The sequence below is a fragment of the Parasteatoda tepidariorum genome, chromosome 9, assembly GCF_043381705.1.
Source record: "Parasteatoda tepidariorum isolate YZ-2023 chromosome 9, CAS_Ptep_4.0, whole genome shotgun sequence".
Taxonomy (NCBI): domain Eukaryota; kingdom Metazoa; phylum Arthropoda; class Arachnida; order Araneae; family Theridiidae; genus Parasteatoda; species Parasteatoda tepidariorum.
This window is the reverse complement of record NC_092212.1, coordinates 48,593,791-48,610,497: the sequence shown is the minus strand read 5'-3', so window position 1 is coordinate 48,610,497 and position 16,707 is coordinate 48,593,791. Positions and strand designations below refer to the sequence as shown.

Here is a 16,707-nt window from a genome sequence, read left to right as displayed (position 1 = left end):
TCTACTCTTCCCATCATTAAATCTTCATATGACGAATAACTAGTATAAGACTTGATGCTTTATAATCCAGAAAATATGAAATTAAATCTTAAATATACACTGATACTACAAAGCATTAATTTATACAGTTTCTCATGAGTAAAAAGAGAATATAAAACTGGAAAAAAAGTGAAATTATTTAAAATTTTGCACTAATGTTATGAATTTATTGAATCTATTTAATGAATTTAGTGAACTAAATAGTGATTGGATTTACCGACTAAAAAGACATCTTAAATATGCACAAGCAAAAGGTATTTATTGACATAACAAAGAATTAATTGCACAACTATACAAAAACATATAGCAATAAAAACAAAAATTAAAAGCAAGAGTGAAAAAATATTTTTACATTATAATTTAATGAAATAAAAATACTAAAATAATGGTTAATTTTTCCCATTGGTATGAGAAAATGAATTTGGTCCATAAAGGGTGAAAACAACTTTCCAATATTTGATGGAAAAAAAAAGTTCAGTTATGAACAATAAAATCTGCTGAAGGACAACCCACAGAAATACATATATTCTTTATCTGTTTCTGCGACAAATATACATGAAATTGTATACAAAAGTGAAAATATATTTTTACAACATAATTCAAGAAATTTGGGAAAATAAATATACTAAAATAATGGTTAATTTTTCCTATTGGTATGAGAAAATGAATTTGATCTATAAAGGGGGAAAACAACTTTCAATATTTGATGGAAAAAAATAAAAAGTTCAGTTATGAACAATAAAATCTGCAGAAGGACAACCCACAGAAATACATAGATTCTTTATCTGTTTCTGCAACAATTATACATGAAATTATATATAATAGTGAATATTAATACAACATAATTCAGGAAATTTAGGAAAATAAATATACTAAAATAATGGTTAATTTTTCCCATTGGTATGAGAAAATGAATTTGGTCTACAATGGGGGAAAACAACTTTCCAATATTCGATTGGAAAAAATAAAACGTTCAGCTATGAACTATAAAATCTGCTGAAGAACAACCCAAAGAAATACACAAATTCTTTATGTGTTGCTGCGACAAGTATACATGAAATTGTATACATGAAATTGTATACAAGAGTGAAAATATATTTTTACAACATAATTCAAGAAAGTTGGGAAAATAAATATACTAAAATAATGGTTAATTTTTCTCAATGGTAAAATGAATTTGGCCTATAAAGGGGAAAAACAACTTTCCAATATTTGACAGGAAAAAATAAAATTTATACAAAGACTGAAGAAGGTAGAAAAAAATGAGATAGTCAGTTATGAACTACAAAATCTGCTGAAGGACAACACACAGAAACACATAAATTCTTAAACGGCAGTATCGATAGCTTTTTTGAATAATAAAAAACCACTGTAAGCTCATACAAACTAAACTAAAAAATATGAAAATGTACAGACAATATAACATCCATAACATCTAAAGTTACTACACTGTAATGCACAAAAAAAGTATCTCCATCATGTAATGGGGAAAAAAATCTTTTCGTTACAAATAAAAAAAGTTTTTCAATCACATAATGCACCAAATGTAGTAGTCCAGTTTAAAAAATACTCTTTATCAAAACTTGGTTTTATAGTTGGAATTATTGAGAGAAAAGGCATCACAACAGGAGTTAAGCTGGTTGCAAGCTCAAATGAGAAAGATTGGATAACAAATCTTTTACATCAGTATCAACCTGCAAAGCAATATGCAATAAATATAAATGAGAGAAAAAAAAAGAAAGATATAATCATTTTTTGACAGTTACTTAATCAAGAATAATTGCTAACTTTTTTAAATATTTTTTTGCATTTTATGTATAATGTATTTTGCATGCCAGGGTGCGTAGCCAAATTTTTCAACAAAAAATAAGTACCTTTTAAGCCTTCAAGAAATGTTTTTATCATTTTCCCAAAAAAAAGAAAAATCATAATTAGGTTCTGCAAAGCAATAACAATTATTTTATAACTAAAAAAACATAAAAATAATAAAATTCAAAAACTTTGTATAATCATAATAAAATAACTAGTTTCTGATAAAGATTGCAGAGAAAATTGTGAAAATAATGCATTTTTTGTAATTTAGAATGACAATCGACAAGGCAAAGAAGAAATCTTTTTCTAAAAGATAGAAAATTAAGCACTTTTTACAAACACCAAATAAAAAAAAAGCACCTTTAAGCTCTTTTTTAAAAATGCAACAACACAACCTGCATGTTTAACATGAAATTCTCAAGCTGATTATAGCGTAACGTGAAAGAAAATTAGAAATGCAGATGTAAGCACACATAATAAGCATGTTTATAAAGTGATTGAAATATTAAAATATGTACTATTTTAGCTTGAAATAAAATAGTTAAAAATTTAGTAGAAATCTTAAAGCTTATTTTGTCTGGTACATAATTGTATTATTTACACACATTGATGTATTAAACAATATGTATTGTCAGTAGGTAATAAATGATGTATCAAAATCATGATGAAATTCAGTTAATATGAAATAATTATAATAGTTCTGCCAATTGAGTTAACAATATTCAACTGTACAAGAAGTGTAGCAGATTATTACATATTAAGAGTAATGTATATTAAGAGTAACTGAATCAATTACTTCAAAATGAAGAAAGGAAATATTTCATACACAACAAGAGAAACTGCAAGCCTCCCTTTTTTAAAAAAATAAAATATTAAAACAAAATAAAGAAAAGGCAATATTTACAGAGAATATTGCTGTCATATGTTGAAAGTGAGTATGCCTTTTTAAATAGTTTATATACCAGTCTAAAACAGAAAAGAAAAAAATGGTAAAGCTTAGTGGGTAAGTGTGGGTATACTGGCGAAGTCTATTTATATTAACTTTTTACCCTCAAAAAAGTAACAGATGTTTCAACAATTTGAGAAAATGATCTCATTTTTTGTCAAATCTTAGCATGCATAAACACAATATAACTGAGAGAAAAAAAAACTAAATTTAGTAAATGACTAGTTCTTTATGAAGAGTTTTATTTTGTTACATCCATCTTTATTCGTTCTTAAACAGACCACCCAAAATAACTTTTGATCCAATGATTAAATTTTCATGTTCTAGGACTAAATCTTAATGGTTCGAGGGGGTAACTTAATTAATTAGCACATTTGCTAATTAACTAGAACAGACAACATTTTAAGTTATGAAATTAGACCCAAAAACGCACTTTTTAGAATAAACATATCTTTTTATTGACAGATTCAAATTTCTCACTAATGAATTTAGGGGATAGCAGAAATTTGATCCCTATAATTTGATCAGTAGAGGGGTCAAAAGCCGGGACCCCTTAATGTTACTGTTTTTTTTTTTTTTTTTTTTTTTNCTTTTTTTTTTTTTTTTTTGTTTGCAATATCTTGAGAACTTTTTAAAAATTTTGCCCACAATTATGAAATTTGTTCTCGCATGTAATTTAAAGATAATTCCAGGCAAGAAATAAATTTTAGTAAATATTCGTTATTTTTATTGTCTATTTAACAATAGTCGAAAAATTTTGAACTGTAAAGTATACCAGTTTTTGCATCATTTTAAATAAATAAATTTTAGCAAATATTCATTATTTTTATTATCTATTTAATAATAATCGAAAAATTTTGAATTGTAAAGTACATCTGTTTTTGCATCATTTTAAAGAATCAAGTCGGTCAAATAGTTCCTGAAAAATCGAACTTAAAATCTCTATGTTTAAATTTTGATTTCTCGGGATCTATTTGATAGATTTCGATAAAATTTCGTATTTTGCCATGTAAAATTACATTCTTTAAAATGATTTGTGGGCAAAAATTTCCAAATTTGCTTAAAAAGTTCTTGAGATATGGCAAAATATGCATAAAATAAGAATAACATAATAGGGTCCAAACTATGGACCGTTTTACCGACCAAACAATTAGGACCCTATTTTTGGTAAGAAATTCGAATTCATTGAAAAAAAGGTATGTCAATTCAGAGGAAGTACCTTTTTGTGTCTAATTTCGTAACTTTAGCCAGCACTAATTATTTAGCATATTTGAATCAATCTGTCTAACCATTAAGATTGAGTTTTAGAACATGAAAATCTGATCATAAGATCAAAAGTTATTCAGGGTGGTCCGTTTTTTTTTTTTTTTTTTTTTTTTTTTTTTTTTTTTTTTTTTNCATCAAAATATATCAATAATTCAATTCAAACTATTAATAAATAAGATTGTATCACTAAAATGCTTACCTCTTCTCTAGTCTGATGATGATGAAGTCTGTTAGAAAATGCATTAATGAAACCCATGTCGCTAGTTCTTCCAAACCTTTGTAAGTAAACCTGCATCATTTCTAATACCTATAAGAAGAAAAAATTATAAATGGTTTCATTGGTAATAATTATTTTAGTTTCATAAATATATAAAACACTAAAGATATCAGGAAGAAAAAAAAACATCAAATGAAAATTAAATTTTCTTTGTAAATTTCATTAGTTCCTATGGATTTCCTATTGTCTATTGTACACATGGTTTATCCTTTCTATAATAATACCGTCCCACTTTTTATAAGTTAAAAAATTACAGTAGATTGAATTGACCATAGGAAAATTTTTAAATCTAGATTAATAGGATAATAATTCCTATAATAAATTAATCCAGCAGAATATGTAAAAATCAATACAAAACCTTTTTAAAACGAATATCATATCAGTTGTAAATACAAAATAAACTTAAATTTGCTTTAACAAAAAAATATTCAGAAATTAAAAAGCTTAAATAGTGGAAGAGCATGCTTAGAACATAAGGAAACAAACTGATTAAAATATAATTTTTCCAACAAAAATTGTGCCATTTTAAGACTCTTAATTAATTACATTGACATTTTATACTCACATATCATCACAATATGTTTTATACTTATACAATTGAGTATACTAGTGAAAAATTCTTAAAGTGTTGACATATAAAAGATAAAGGATAGATTTTATGAAGAGCTTTGCAAATGCAAGTTTCTGAAGCTTAAAATTAAATCAACTGCAGTTAAGAAGAATTAAACTTAGAGTTCCATACAAGTAAGTAAAAAATTCTCAATTTGATGATTTTTTATTTTATTTTTTATAATGTAACTGGGGGTGAAAACTAAAATTTTGCATCAATATACAAATGCAGCAAAATGATTTACCTTAATAACTTCTGTCTTCAACTCATGTGAAGAGTATTCTGCATTTCGTTGAAGAAGCTGTAGTTTAGATTGGGCAAGATGAAATGGAGTGCGACCAGAATAATCTAAGGCATTGATATCAGTACCTAAAAAAATAACAAAGTTCAGACAAAAGAAAATACCCTAATATAACAAACATCCATTTTAAGCAATATTATTTTCATATGTAAAAAGCAAAATGATGGGTAATAACTGTTCGTATTTTGAGTTATTGAAAGACTATAAAAAGTTATGCATGGGGCTTGATTTATCACAAAGCCAGAGAGGTTCAGGCTTAAGGTTTCCTAAATGCTGTAAGTAATTTCTTCTTGTGATTTTCCTTAAGAATTGTCTATTAGAATTTGAGTAATCAAAGATTGAAATAAATACAAGCTCAAATTTACTAAAACATTGTAGTTTACTTATGTTATTAAATAATTTAAATACACTTCATCCTTGTTACTTAAACAATAAGTAAATTTTATTTAAAGTAGCGACTAATGGGCCCCTGACAGTTTTGTGCTTAGCACCCTCTCATTTCTAGATCAGGCTCAGGTTATGCATTCTTACGTCTTTCACGTTATATAGGTAATCATCAATCTAATACACAGTCAAAGATCTTAGCACTGCAAAATTTAAACCAGAGGCTTTGCATTTTATGGAATTTTGCGATATATAGATCAATATACATATCATTAAACTTTCCTTTTAAATATGGATACATTAGTCTAAAACAGATCAGTCTTAAAATACTTTTAAATAATTTTTAGATACAAATACTCATAAGCACAAAATATGCAATTAAGTATTTATTATTAGCAAAAATAAATAAATAAATAATAATAAAATCTGCTAATAATCAATTATTGTTAGCTTAGCTTTTGAAACTTCAATCTCTTAGCAAATATTTAAACAAATGATGCAAAAAGTTAACAGCTATTATCTGGTTATAAAAATTTCTAATTACTGTAAATTTCATTGTTAACTCCCACAAAGTCAATGTGGTTCATAAAAAATTGCAGTTTAATTGTGCTATTTGAGTCATTTTTATATTTGGGTAACATTTACTGTCAGTCTGAAAAGTATTGTTATTATTTTTTAAGAAGTTCTAAGAAACTTTCTAATTTTGTATTGACCCCTGTCAAAAAAATAAATAAATAATATCAAGCAAGCAAAATTTTAGTCACATGGGAATTGGTAACCAAATCTTTTCTACAAAAAAAAAAAATTTTAAGCATGCTTAAAAAAAAAAAAATAACTATCAGCCTTACATTTAAGCAAAATATAACTGACAATAATTGAACACTATTAAATAAAATTGAAAAATTAGTTATAACATTTAAACAATAATAAATATAGAAAGTAATATATAGCCACTTGACTCATAAGTGTAGCAATATTGTTTTTTAGTGCTTACATGTGCTTAATCTCTCTACATTCTCATCATTCAGTATTTATATTTTAGTAAACTGTTTCAAAATCTGAAAGTTAAAATGCATATACTAATCCAACAACGATAATAAAAATTTAGTTAATTGCATAATTTTTGGCTTCTGATGTGAAATACTTTTATTTCTAACTGTTTCTAACTGTTCTGTTAATAACTTATAAATAGAACAAAATTTTCATATCAGAAGTTCTACACATGCCTAAGCCCTAAATTTAATTATATCTGAAGATTTTTTTAAAATTTGACATATTTTAAAGTTTTAATCAAAAACAAAAGACAATTGTTTGTTTACTACTGACATAAAAAAATAAATAAATGTCAAAGTAAATTTACCTGCTCTAAGTAACAAAGTGACCATTCCAATTTGCGTAGTACAGGCGGCTGAAAAACAATTTCAGTTTTTAGATTAAATATTTAAGATACTACATGAATAAAATTATAAATCCAAGCAAATTAAAATAAAATTCAAAACTAAATTTAAATGCATTACCAATACATAATGCAATGCTGAAAGCTAAAAAATTTAGCTACTGTTCCAAGAGATCAGTAACTAAAAAGATTTCAAGCCATAACCACTTTTACTGGTACTTTTACCTTATTTGTTTTTTAACCATTTGTAATTTTCTTCATTTTGTCAGTGGTCCATTACCATAATGCTTTAATGCAATAATGCTGTTTGGCTGATGATGTTGTAGTCAATTAGGCTTTGTATTTTTCCTTACTCTATTTCGCATGCACAAAGAATTTAATCTTTTCCTCATGGATACATGTATTAAGCAGAAATGAACTGAAATTTCTCGTTCTGATTGCTGCAAAAACTGAATTAATGTATAATCTCTTTTTTATGTCTTGACAAAAACCACTTTTTTGCCAGAGAACCACTAATTATTTTTCGGTCATCCAAATCAGATTAAGTGTTCTCAGACCAACAAACCACCAATACTTATGACATTTTTTAATTTTATAATATAAAATAAGAAAAAAAAAATCGACTTTTTATAGTAAGAAAGATTTAAAACAACATTTTTTTTTCAAACTTGTAACTAGCAGAGCTTTAATCATAGTTTTTCTATTAGCATTAACATATTGTTTTTCATATTAAAAGCAACAAGAGATTAAAAAAAAGTTAACTTTAGAACTTTTATTCAAATTGAAATAGATAATGGATACTATTTGGCCATATGACATTTTTTTTTCTTTGTTAGCAAAACTTAATTTACTGCAACTTAAATAGGTCAAGGTAAATAACAACTTAAATAGGTTACTTTCAGAATTTCATAGAACAAATAGTTAAATTGCTTATCAACTTCAATAATCAAGGATCATTCTAGGTACAAAACAATAGATAATTTGAGAGAGATAAGAAACTTACAATATTTTATAGAATAGGAGCTACAACAGAATATTTACAGTAGTATTTAACTTATACATCAGGCACATTTAGGAGTTCTGCAAATGCATGGTTAGATTCTTTCAGAGAGAAAAAAAAATCAAAATGTAGACGATCATCATCATAGTTGGCCAGACAGCCCAATGTGAGCCAATGCCTTCATCTAAAGATTTCTCCGTAACGACTTCTGATTTATCTCTGATCTCCAATTCTTTTTATTAGTTGCAAGAAAATCAGATTCCACTGAGTCAGTCCATCTCAACTGCGGCCTTCCCCGCTTTCTTTCTTCCAGTGGGTCTAAAAATCAGTATCTTTTTTATTGTATTGTCATCACTCATTCGAATTACGTGGGCCATCCAATTCATTCTATTTGTTTTTATGTATCTAATAATATCAGGTTGTTTATAAATCTTGTACAGTTCAAAGTTAAATCTCCTTCTCTAGTTATTGTTTTCATGTACACCACCAATAATCTCTCAAAATCTTTCTTTTAAATATTGTGATACAATTTCCCTCCCATTCTGTCACTGTCCAAGCTTCAGAAGAGTATGTCAAGACTGGCTTGACAAAAGTTTTGTAGATTAAGAACTTTGTTCTTCTAGAAAGAAACCTAGATTTAATTAATCTTTTCAGCCCATAGACTATTTGGCTGATAGCTAGAGTTGTTTTTTTATTTCAGCAGTCATTCTGTTGTCAATGGTAATAATTGATCCTAAGTAACTAAAACTCCTTACTGTTTCAAATCTATAAGAATTTATTTCAAGATTGGGGTCTGAGACTCTGTTTCTTGAAAATAACATATATTTTGTTTTCTCTACATTTATGACTAAGACCATTTTTCTTGCAGCCACCTCTAAGGGCAAGAAATGCCTCTTTCAGGGCAGGAAGGGAACGAGCATTTACACCAACATCATCAGCATATGCAAGTAGTTGTACTGATCTAGTAAAATTATGACAACTGGTATTGATGTATGAATCACGAATAACTCTCTCTAGTGCAATATTAAAAAGAAGACAGGAGAGAGAATCTTAAAGAAGAAAGATTTAAAAATTTGCTACCATGAGTGAGACACCTCTGCAGACAAACTCAGGGACAAGTGCTTGCTGCTGATGATAAATGGTAAGCAACAAAAATAGAAAACAATTTTTAAAAAAGGATGGAATTGATTAGGAAAATCTTGTCCCTATACTAATTTAGCAAATAATTAATTCTGCCAAGGAAAAGATGAAGATAAAGTAGCATTTCTGTTTTTAACACTAACTCCTATTTGTCTGGAAAACATTACGGATTTCACTTTTTGAACTATTAGTTTTGATATTGAAAAGTCTAGTTTTTCTAATTTCTTTTCTAGTGAAAGTAATATTAAAAAAATTCAGAAGAGTTTTTTTAAATTGTGTTTTGGTCAAAATAGTATATTCTGAACAAAGAAAGAAAAAGTATCAGGAATATCAGGATATAATATTTTTTATCTGAGAAATCAGAAATATCAGGACAACCACAAACTCTGAGTATAACGTTCAAATAGCTATTAGCATGTCATGCATTTTGTAACTAAAAATAAACATAAGCATAAAAAAATCAGCTAACATCAATAACAAATAAGCTTTCTACATAAAAAGGATGAAATAAAAACTAACCAAGATGAAGTGGAGTGTTTCCAACAGAATCTTTTTGATTAGGATCAGCTCCTCTCTCAATTAAAAGCTTGGCTAAAAACGCAAACACAAATATCAGTCAAATAATTATTTTATTCGATTTATTATCATTTACATATTTTTTAAAATTTAATGGTACAAAATGTACTTTTCTGAAAATCAATATTTTGATAAAGCAAATAAAAAATTAATGAATGAGGAAAACAATAAAATCTGATGTATTTAAAAAATTTTACTAAATAATAACGAGCTTACAAAGTCACAACATCTCAATGTTAGAGATCAATACATTTTTCATTTATAAAAAATACATAAGTTTTAATTTTTGGACCTCAAAAAAAAAATGAGGAAGAAGTTAATTTATAAATTATTATTCACATTCACAAGAAATTTGAGCATCAGCAGTCAATTAAACTTATAAGCTACATGCAAATACAATAATCTATTGAACAGAATAAACTGTTAATAATAAATGAATAAAAAAAATTTAAAAATATATGTATAAAAAAATACAATTTATCTTTTTTCTTAACTATTTTATTTGTCTATACAAAAGTAAATTAAATAAAACAAGATTTATGCTCAATTTTATTTAACCTTGAAAACATATTTAGTGTTTATCCAAATCTCAAGAATTTTTAATTATCAGTACAACATTCTTAAGTAATCCGAAATTAATAACTATTTTTTAAATTTTGAGATGTGTTTTGATTAAACTTTACAGTAAGGCCTAATCAGTATATAAAAAATAATGTTCATTATTTGCAGCAAGACAGTTAATTTTTGAAAACCTAACACAGATAATAAACAAATTATTTTTAAATCTAAAGATTATTGCATAGTTTAGTAAAATTTTTTTATAATCTATTCTTCAATATATGCAATAAGAAATATTTGCAAATCAAAATTTTAATATAAACTCAAAAATATTTTGAAATTTATGCTAACTTTGATATTTTAATCCAACAAGCAGGAGCATTGGAATTTTAAAGGTGACTTAGTCAACTGGGCAAACTAACTAAAATAATAAGAATAGCAAAGAACAACTTTGACAAATTAAAGGTTTTGTTACAAATTTTATGCAAATAAAAATCACAATGAAAATAAAATACCAATTTCTATATGCCCGCCAGCAGCAGCATAGTGTAAAGCAGTTCTTTGTCTTCCATCAGCTCCACATGGATCAACATTATTGTCTAATAAATTTCTCACTGCAAAAATTAAATAGTTAGTATACCTATTTTATTTTGAATTTAATATTATTTGACTTAAAAATGACACAAAATTTTTAATTTAATGGAAAATAAATGAATAGGAAAAAAAAAAGATATATGTTTGCCAAATGTTGCCATCATAGAGAATATTGATGATAACATGGCACTATGCCATGTTAAGGAATAGTGTAAGAAACATCCAATATATACATGCGATAAACATTTAACAGAACAAGATATTTGATAAAAAAATTAAACAAATATTTGAGTTTATCAATATATAAATATATTAAACTAATGCTATTCAAGGCAAAAATATAAATTGCCACTAGCTTATTATTACAAAACATTACATTATTTTTTTTCCATTTTTCTCATAAAATACAAATACAATGTCAGGTAGGCTGTCACTTCAGGAAAGAATTTTTTTTTTCACTGAGTAGCTATATATATTTATTTTTGGAAAAAAAGAGAAGAAAGTTAAGAAAGCCATATTGATTGAATAAATAAAAACTAGTGGTATGAAGTTACAAGAGGTTGGCAAGGTTTTGTTCAAAACTACTATCAAATCAATTTGTCCAAAACTATCTTAAACTTATCTAAACCTTTCTTTTTACTAAGACTTTGGCAGCAGAATTAAAAGAGAATATTGTTAATATTTTGTTAAGCAAATAAAATAAGCACTGTTTAAAAGTTCACAAGCAAATAAACTAAATAAATAGACAACCAAAAAGAGAAAATATAATATACTTAGTTTAAACAACATTTTACAAATTTCTCACTAAAAAGAAAATAAAACTTTAATAAGGGATAAGAGCTAGTAGTAAAAACTTAAACATTTATAATTGGAGGAACTTAAAAAAAAAGAAGAAAATTTAAAATTTGGTTGCTTCAAATAATAAAATTGATCAGTAAGTGTATAATTATATATCAAGTTACAAGTACATTTGATACATTCACAAGTTTAGAAGGAATATTAATTAGTATACAGAAACCATTATCTCACCAATTTTGCATGGAAAAAAAACAAAAAACAAAAAGTTATTAGTGTTTTTTTAAGTTAATAAAAATATTTAAACAAACAAAAACATACCTGTTTCCAAAGCATTTGCACTAGCAGCAGCTCTTAACCTCCTTTCCCCTATGAAGAGAAAAAGGGGGAAAATTTCTTAAGTATTTAATAATGCTTGCAAGTTCATTTCAGATTAGATTTGAAAATTTCATGTAGAAAATTCATAAAATAAAATTAATATTTATTTTCAAACTCTTATCATAGTTCACAGCACAGTTGTGTACACATAATAGTGCTTACAATTCTTGTTGATAAGACTTGTCACAAAAACCTTTTGTTTTGAGTACAATAATTATTCTATTTCAAGAGTCTATCTGCGCACAAATAATTTTTTAATTAATGTTTTAATATTTAGAAAAAAAAATCAGAAATAATTAAAAGTTAGTAAATTAACAAAATTTTTTAATGATTCTTTGGCTTTGTTACTTCTTTATATCCCATATAAGTTATACATGCAACTGTTATTTTAATAATATCAATTCTACAGCAATAAACAATCTAAGGCTTATTTTTATAACAATTCAAATTTATTATTAATTTAAATATTCATAAATTGGTATATAATTTCGGTATTTAATGAACATTGATTATTTGTCTGACAACAGGGGTCTGTTCAAGCCAAATTTACTACCGTTTAGTGGTACCTTCACAAATTCAACTTTAGGAAAAACAGTAGTTTCACAAAATACTTTTTCCTAAAATTTCATTTTTGGGTCTCGTAACTATAAATCCATATTTTTGTGTTGATTTTTTTCAATATAATTTTTTATTTCCACAAATTATGTCTAAATTTTCACAAAATAGGTACCTCTCAGAAAAATCTAGACAGACCCCTGGACAAGTAATTAATGTTTATTAAATACAAAATATGACATATTTTAGAAACCTGCAATAAGTCAGTTAAAAAAAAAAAAAAAGAGTGATAAATGTTCAAAAAGTTTTTTTTATTTTAGTAGGGAACTTTAATGGCAAATAACTCTTTGTATATGTAAATATGAATGTTTCCAATAAAAGTAAGGTACTTTAAGTCACAGAAATTGCAAATTAATCAAACAATTAATTTAATTTTACAGACAATAAAGACTCTTATCTACAACTAAATTTTAAAAAAAAATTATCTAAATTTTATGTAGTAAAAACAGGAAACTGTTTAATTTTCCAGGTAATTTTACTGAGAAATATGCAAATATTTTCAGATAATATAATATACCTATATATTTTTAAAATATTTTCTATTTTCTTTGTTATACCTAAAAAATTTCTTGATACTAATTGTGATTTCCATTTCACATGACTTTTATGTTGCACTCTCATTTTACGAACTTGTTCCTGCTGTCGATAATCACTAAAACCATAGCTACAAGTAGCCTGATCTAATTCAGACATAGATGATTCCTGTAGATCTTTTATATTAAACATACCAGAAGGATGATATAAAGGATGAGGCTTTTCCACAAAGTCATTAATATCCTACCAATAAGAAAAATGGATTAGAATGCATCATAGATAGTTTAATTTTAAATGCAGTTGAAGATATCAAAATAAGAAATATTTGAAATAAAATTCTTGTTTGCTATTTTTTTAATTTTCCTTTAACTTCAAGTAATTTTCATAAACACTTGTTTGGTTTACTATTTAATCGTTACTAAAAGTATAATTAAACAATATTTAGCTATTGTAATTTTAAAAACTTTATAACACTCCCTTTACAAAACTAAATAATTTCTATTTTAATTTAAAACTCTTGATTTTCTGTTTGACAGTTCCAGATAGGGACCTCATTTAGACTTTAACTAGGGGCCCCTAAATTCTTAGCAACACTACTGATTACAGAAAGTGTCATTTTCTCATAGTGAGGAATGATAAGTGAAGGAATAAGAAAATGAGATTATTAGCTTAGTTTATAGCAATAAATAAAATTTAAATAACAAGATATAATCTTAAACTATCTCATACAAAACATTAAAACATTTATTAATGCAAGGGGGAAAAAAATAAGTTACAATAGTTTTATTCTCTAACAATGAGGGGATGATAAAGGAGCAAATGAGAAAATAAGCATTATTTGCTTTTGAAGTTTATATCCAAAAATAAAAGTAATATTATACATTTTTAAGCAATCCCATAAAAGAAAATTAAAATATTTTTGGCAAATAATAACATTTATTAATATATTTTAGGCAAATAATTTAACTTCACAAATTTAAATGAGGAAATAAGATTGTCCACTTAACACTCATCCAATTTTTTGTTTATTCATTTCTTTTTACACACAGAAGAATTTCTCCTAATTTGCTGAAATTTGTTTTGCAGTTTTATTAGAACAGGTGCACTATATTTACCCAAATAATAAAGCAAAAGATGTAATATTCTGAACCTTTATGAGCGAGGGTAATTTTTACAAAAATATATATTAGAGTAATGAAAACAAACCACAGAAAATGTGCATGAACTAGTAATGTCTTTTAGTTACTGGTTCGTTGTACTAACTGTAATTCCTAATGTATTTAGCCCAAATGGAAAAAATGAATGTACAAAATTGATTTCGATAATAACTACTTGTTATTACTATTATATGGAAACTTTATTTTAACATGAAAATCTTGTTTGACAAAATTTGCATGATGACATTTTGAATTAATAAAATAAAACCATATTTTATGTTTAGTTCATTCATAAATTTTAGTTATTATATATGTTCCGGTGAATTCTTTCGATAAATCGCGTAATGCATTTTAGACAAAGTATAAACAAAATCTAATTCGTAGTAAAAATTTGAAGTTAATAGATTTCATAATGAAAACTGGCAGTATATTTACCTTGTCATCATCTGAACGGGAAGGAGATCCAACTGACATGCAATTGCTTTCATTACTTTCACTTCCAGTATCAACACCTGAATCACTCTCTGTCATAATTAAATGCAAAAGCAATTACTTAAAGTTAGAGTTTAAACTTTCTTCTTTTGAGCAATGTTTGATTAAAAATATCAAGAATGGAGAATTTAATCGCCTAGGAAGAATTTATAAATAAAAACAAGATCGACAACAAGCAGACAGCAACAACTTCAACTTGGAAGAACGCTTAAGTCATGTTGCCAAACAATTATTAGTTGATTCAGAATAAATCTATTTTACACATTTTATTTAATAAATTTCAGTTAATATTAGTTTTCAGAAATATAATAAGAGTATTAAAATTTTCGAGAGAAATTATCATTTACTCTTCCCAGAAAAATTTATTTTTATTTTTTCCAAGAAATTTAAGTGACACCACCGCTGATTGGTTGAGATTCTCCACGCTGTAAAACCTAATTTTACCCTTTCGGAACTTCCTGTTTGGCAATGAATTGGATTCCAATTCATATTTTGTTGTCTTGTTGTCTTATCACCTAGTTGTCTGCTATTTGATCTTGCGAATTGTTCCGGTATAGATGTGTTGTTTACGTTTTCAGAAATTACTAATTATGTTAAACCAAAGCCATGTTTTATTCTTTGTGTTATAAGCATGCTAATTCTATCATTAACTTTATGCTCAAAATAGAGTATTTAAAATAATTTACATGCATCCGAATTAACATTTTACATCTTAAAAAATAATTATGTAAGTTAATATCCTTAAATAGTCATTGTAAAGATTTTTTAAAGTAATCGTAATCCACACGTTCATTGTGCCTGTATAGCCACTGCCATATATATATTTCCTAGCTAAAAGTTTTTTTTTAACAACTTTTTTTTCTTCTCTGTAGTTTCATCATGATTAGGAAACGGGCCTTGTTAAGCGACATATGTGAGATGAAACGGCGGAAACTTAATACATATGGAGAATCAAATTCTGTTAAAGGTGAAAATATTTTCATTAATTTTGCCTCAAGTATGATGATAGAAAACCTAATTTACTATTTTATCCTAAATTAGTTTTTTCAATTCTTGGAAGGTGTTTTTTGTCTAACATAATTTAAGATAAGTTAAAAATTAGAATTTCAAACTTTTAAATTCAAAGTAGGCAGAAATTTTATTGATTAACATGTGATGAAAGAAATTAATATTGTAAAAACCTGTTTTATTGTCCATCAACTAATGTTATTAATCATTCTAAGATATATAATGATTCAAATCGATGCCAAAAATTTATATATCATGTTTTTATTATATCAATACATGCAAGAGTATTTTTCGTTATAGTATTTGTCGTATTTCGCAAGAGTATTTTTCGTATCTTAGTTATTTAAAATCAAATATTATTTTACGCATTCATATTTTAAAGTTTTCTATATTCAGTTATTGTAGGAATGTACCTATTAACTGGTAAAACCATAATATGCTTTTTAATTTGAATATTTTTTCTAATCGTAGAGCTTTAAGTTTGTAATCCTATAGAAGCCACATTTATTTTCAATTTCAAAATCACACTTTTTTTTATAATTTTTAAAGCTTAAATGCATGTACCAATACTTTATACCTGTGAGCTACTAGTGACTTTAAAAATCTGTTTCATGGTACTTTTGCTTTTATCATATTAATACTCAAACAGTGATGTTTTCTATTAGTGTATAGTGTATAACTATGAAAAACTTAGTTATTAGAGCAGTTTAATATTTTTATTATCCTGCGTTCTCATATGTATGTTATACACCACACAAAGCTAACTTGTTTCTCAATAGAGTGTTACAAAACATATGTACATGAACTTGTTTCTGCTAAGTTTAGGTCC

At 26.0% G+C, this 16,707-nt stretch overlaps 2 protein-coding genes across 3 annotated transcripts in view; one reads left to right on the top strand and one right to left on the bottom strand.

Moving 5' to 3' along the window:
• Positions 1 to 279: 279 nt before the first annotated feature.
• On the bottom strand, positions 280 to 15,281 carry LOC107450970 (ankyrin repeat domain-containing protein 54). The gene is made up of 9 exons (XM_043055396.2): positions 14,814 to 15,281; positions 13,245 to 13,464; positions 12,016 to 12,063; positions 10,821 to 10,919; positions 9,691 to 9,762; positions 6,996 to 7,043; positions 5,195 to 5,319; positions 4,263 to 4,370; positions 280 to 1,733 (listed from the first exon to the last, which is right to left on the bottom strand). The coding sequence occupies exons 1-9, from the start codon at positions 14,907 to 14,909 to the stop codon at positions 1,671 to 1,673; spliced, it is 879 nt and encodes a 292-aa protein (XP_042911330.1). The 5' UTR covers positions 14,910 to 15,281; the 3' UTR covers positions 280 to 1,670.
• The window catches only part of LOC107450971 (inactive serine/threonine-protein kinase 19), a 15,783-nt gene continuing 14,256 nt past the window's right edge, over positions 15,181 to 16,707 (top strand). Inside the window, exons 1-2 of one of the 2 annotated variants that reach the window (XM_016066920.3) lie at positions 15,181 to 15,421; positions 15,743 to 15,837. In XM_016066920.3, the coding sequence (XP_015922406.1) occupies positions 15,750 to 15,837 (88 nt within the window). In that variant the 5' untranslated portion in view covers positions 15,181 to 15,421; positions 15,743 to 15,749. Of the gene's footprint in view, positions 15,598 to 15,742; positions 15,838 to 16,707 lie in introns of both variants that reach the window. The other variant, XM_016066917.3, reaches the window with a different exon arrangement.

Excerpts from the sequence above, each read along its gene's own strand:
- LOC107450970 (XM_043055396.2), bottom strand. The coding sequence starts at position 14,909 with ATGACAGAGAGTGATTCAGGTGTTGATACTGGAAGTGAAAGTAATGAA. Across the intron at positions 10,920-12,015 it reads TGCAAATGCTTTGGAAACAG|TGAGAAATTTATTAGACAAT; the intron begins GTATGTTTTTGT and ends TAATTTTTGCAG. Across the intron at positions 9,763-10,820 it reads TGGCGGGCATATAGAAATTG|CCAAGCTTTTAATTGAGAGA; the intron begins GTATTTTATTTT and ends TTGCGTTTTTAG.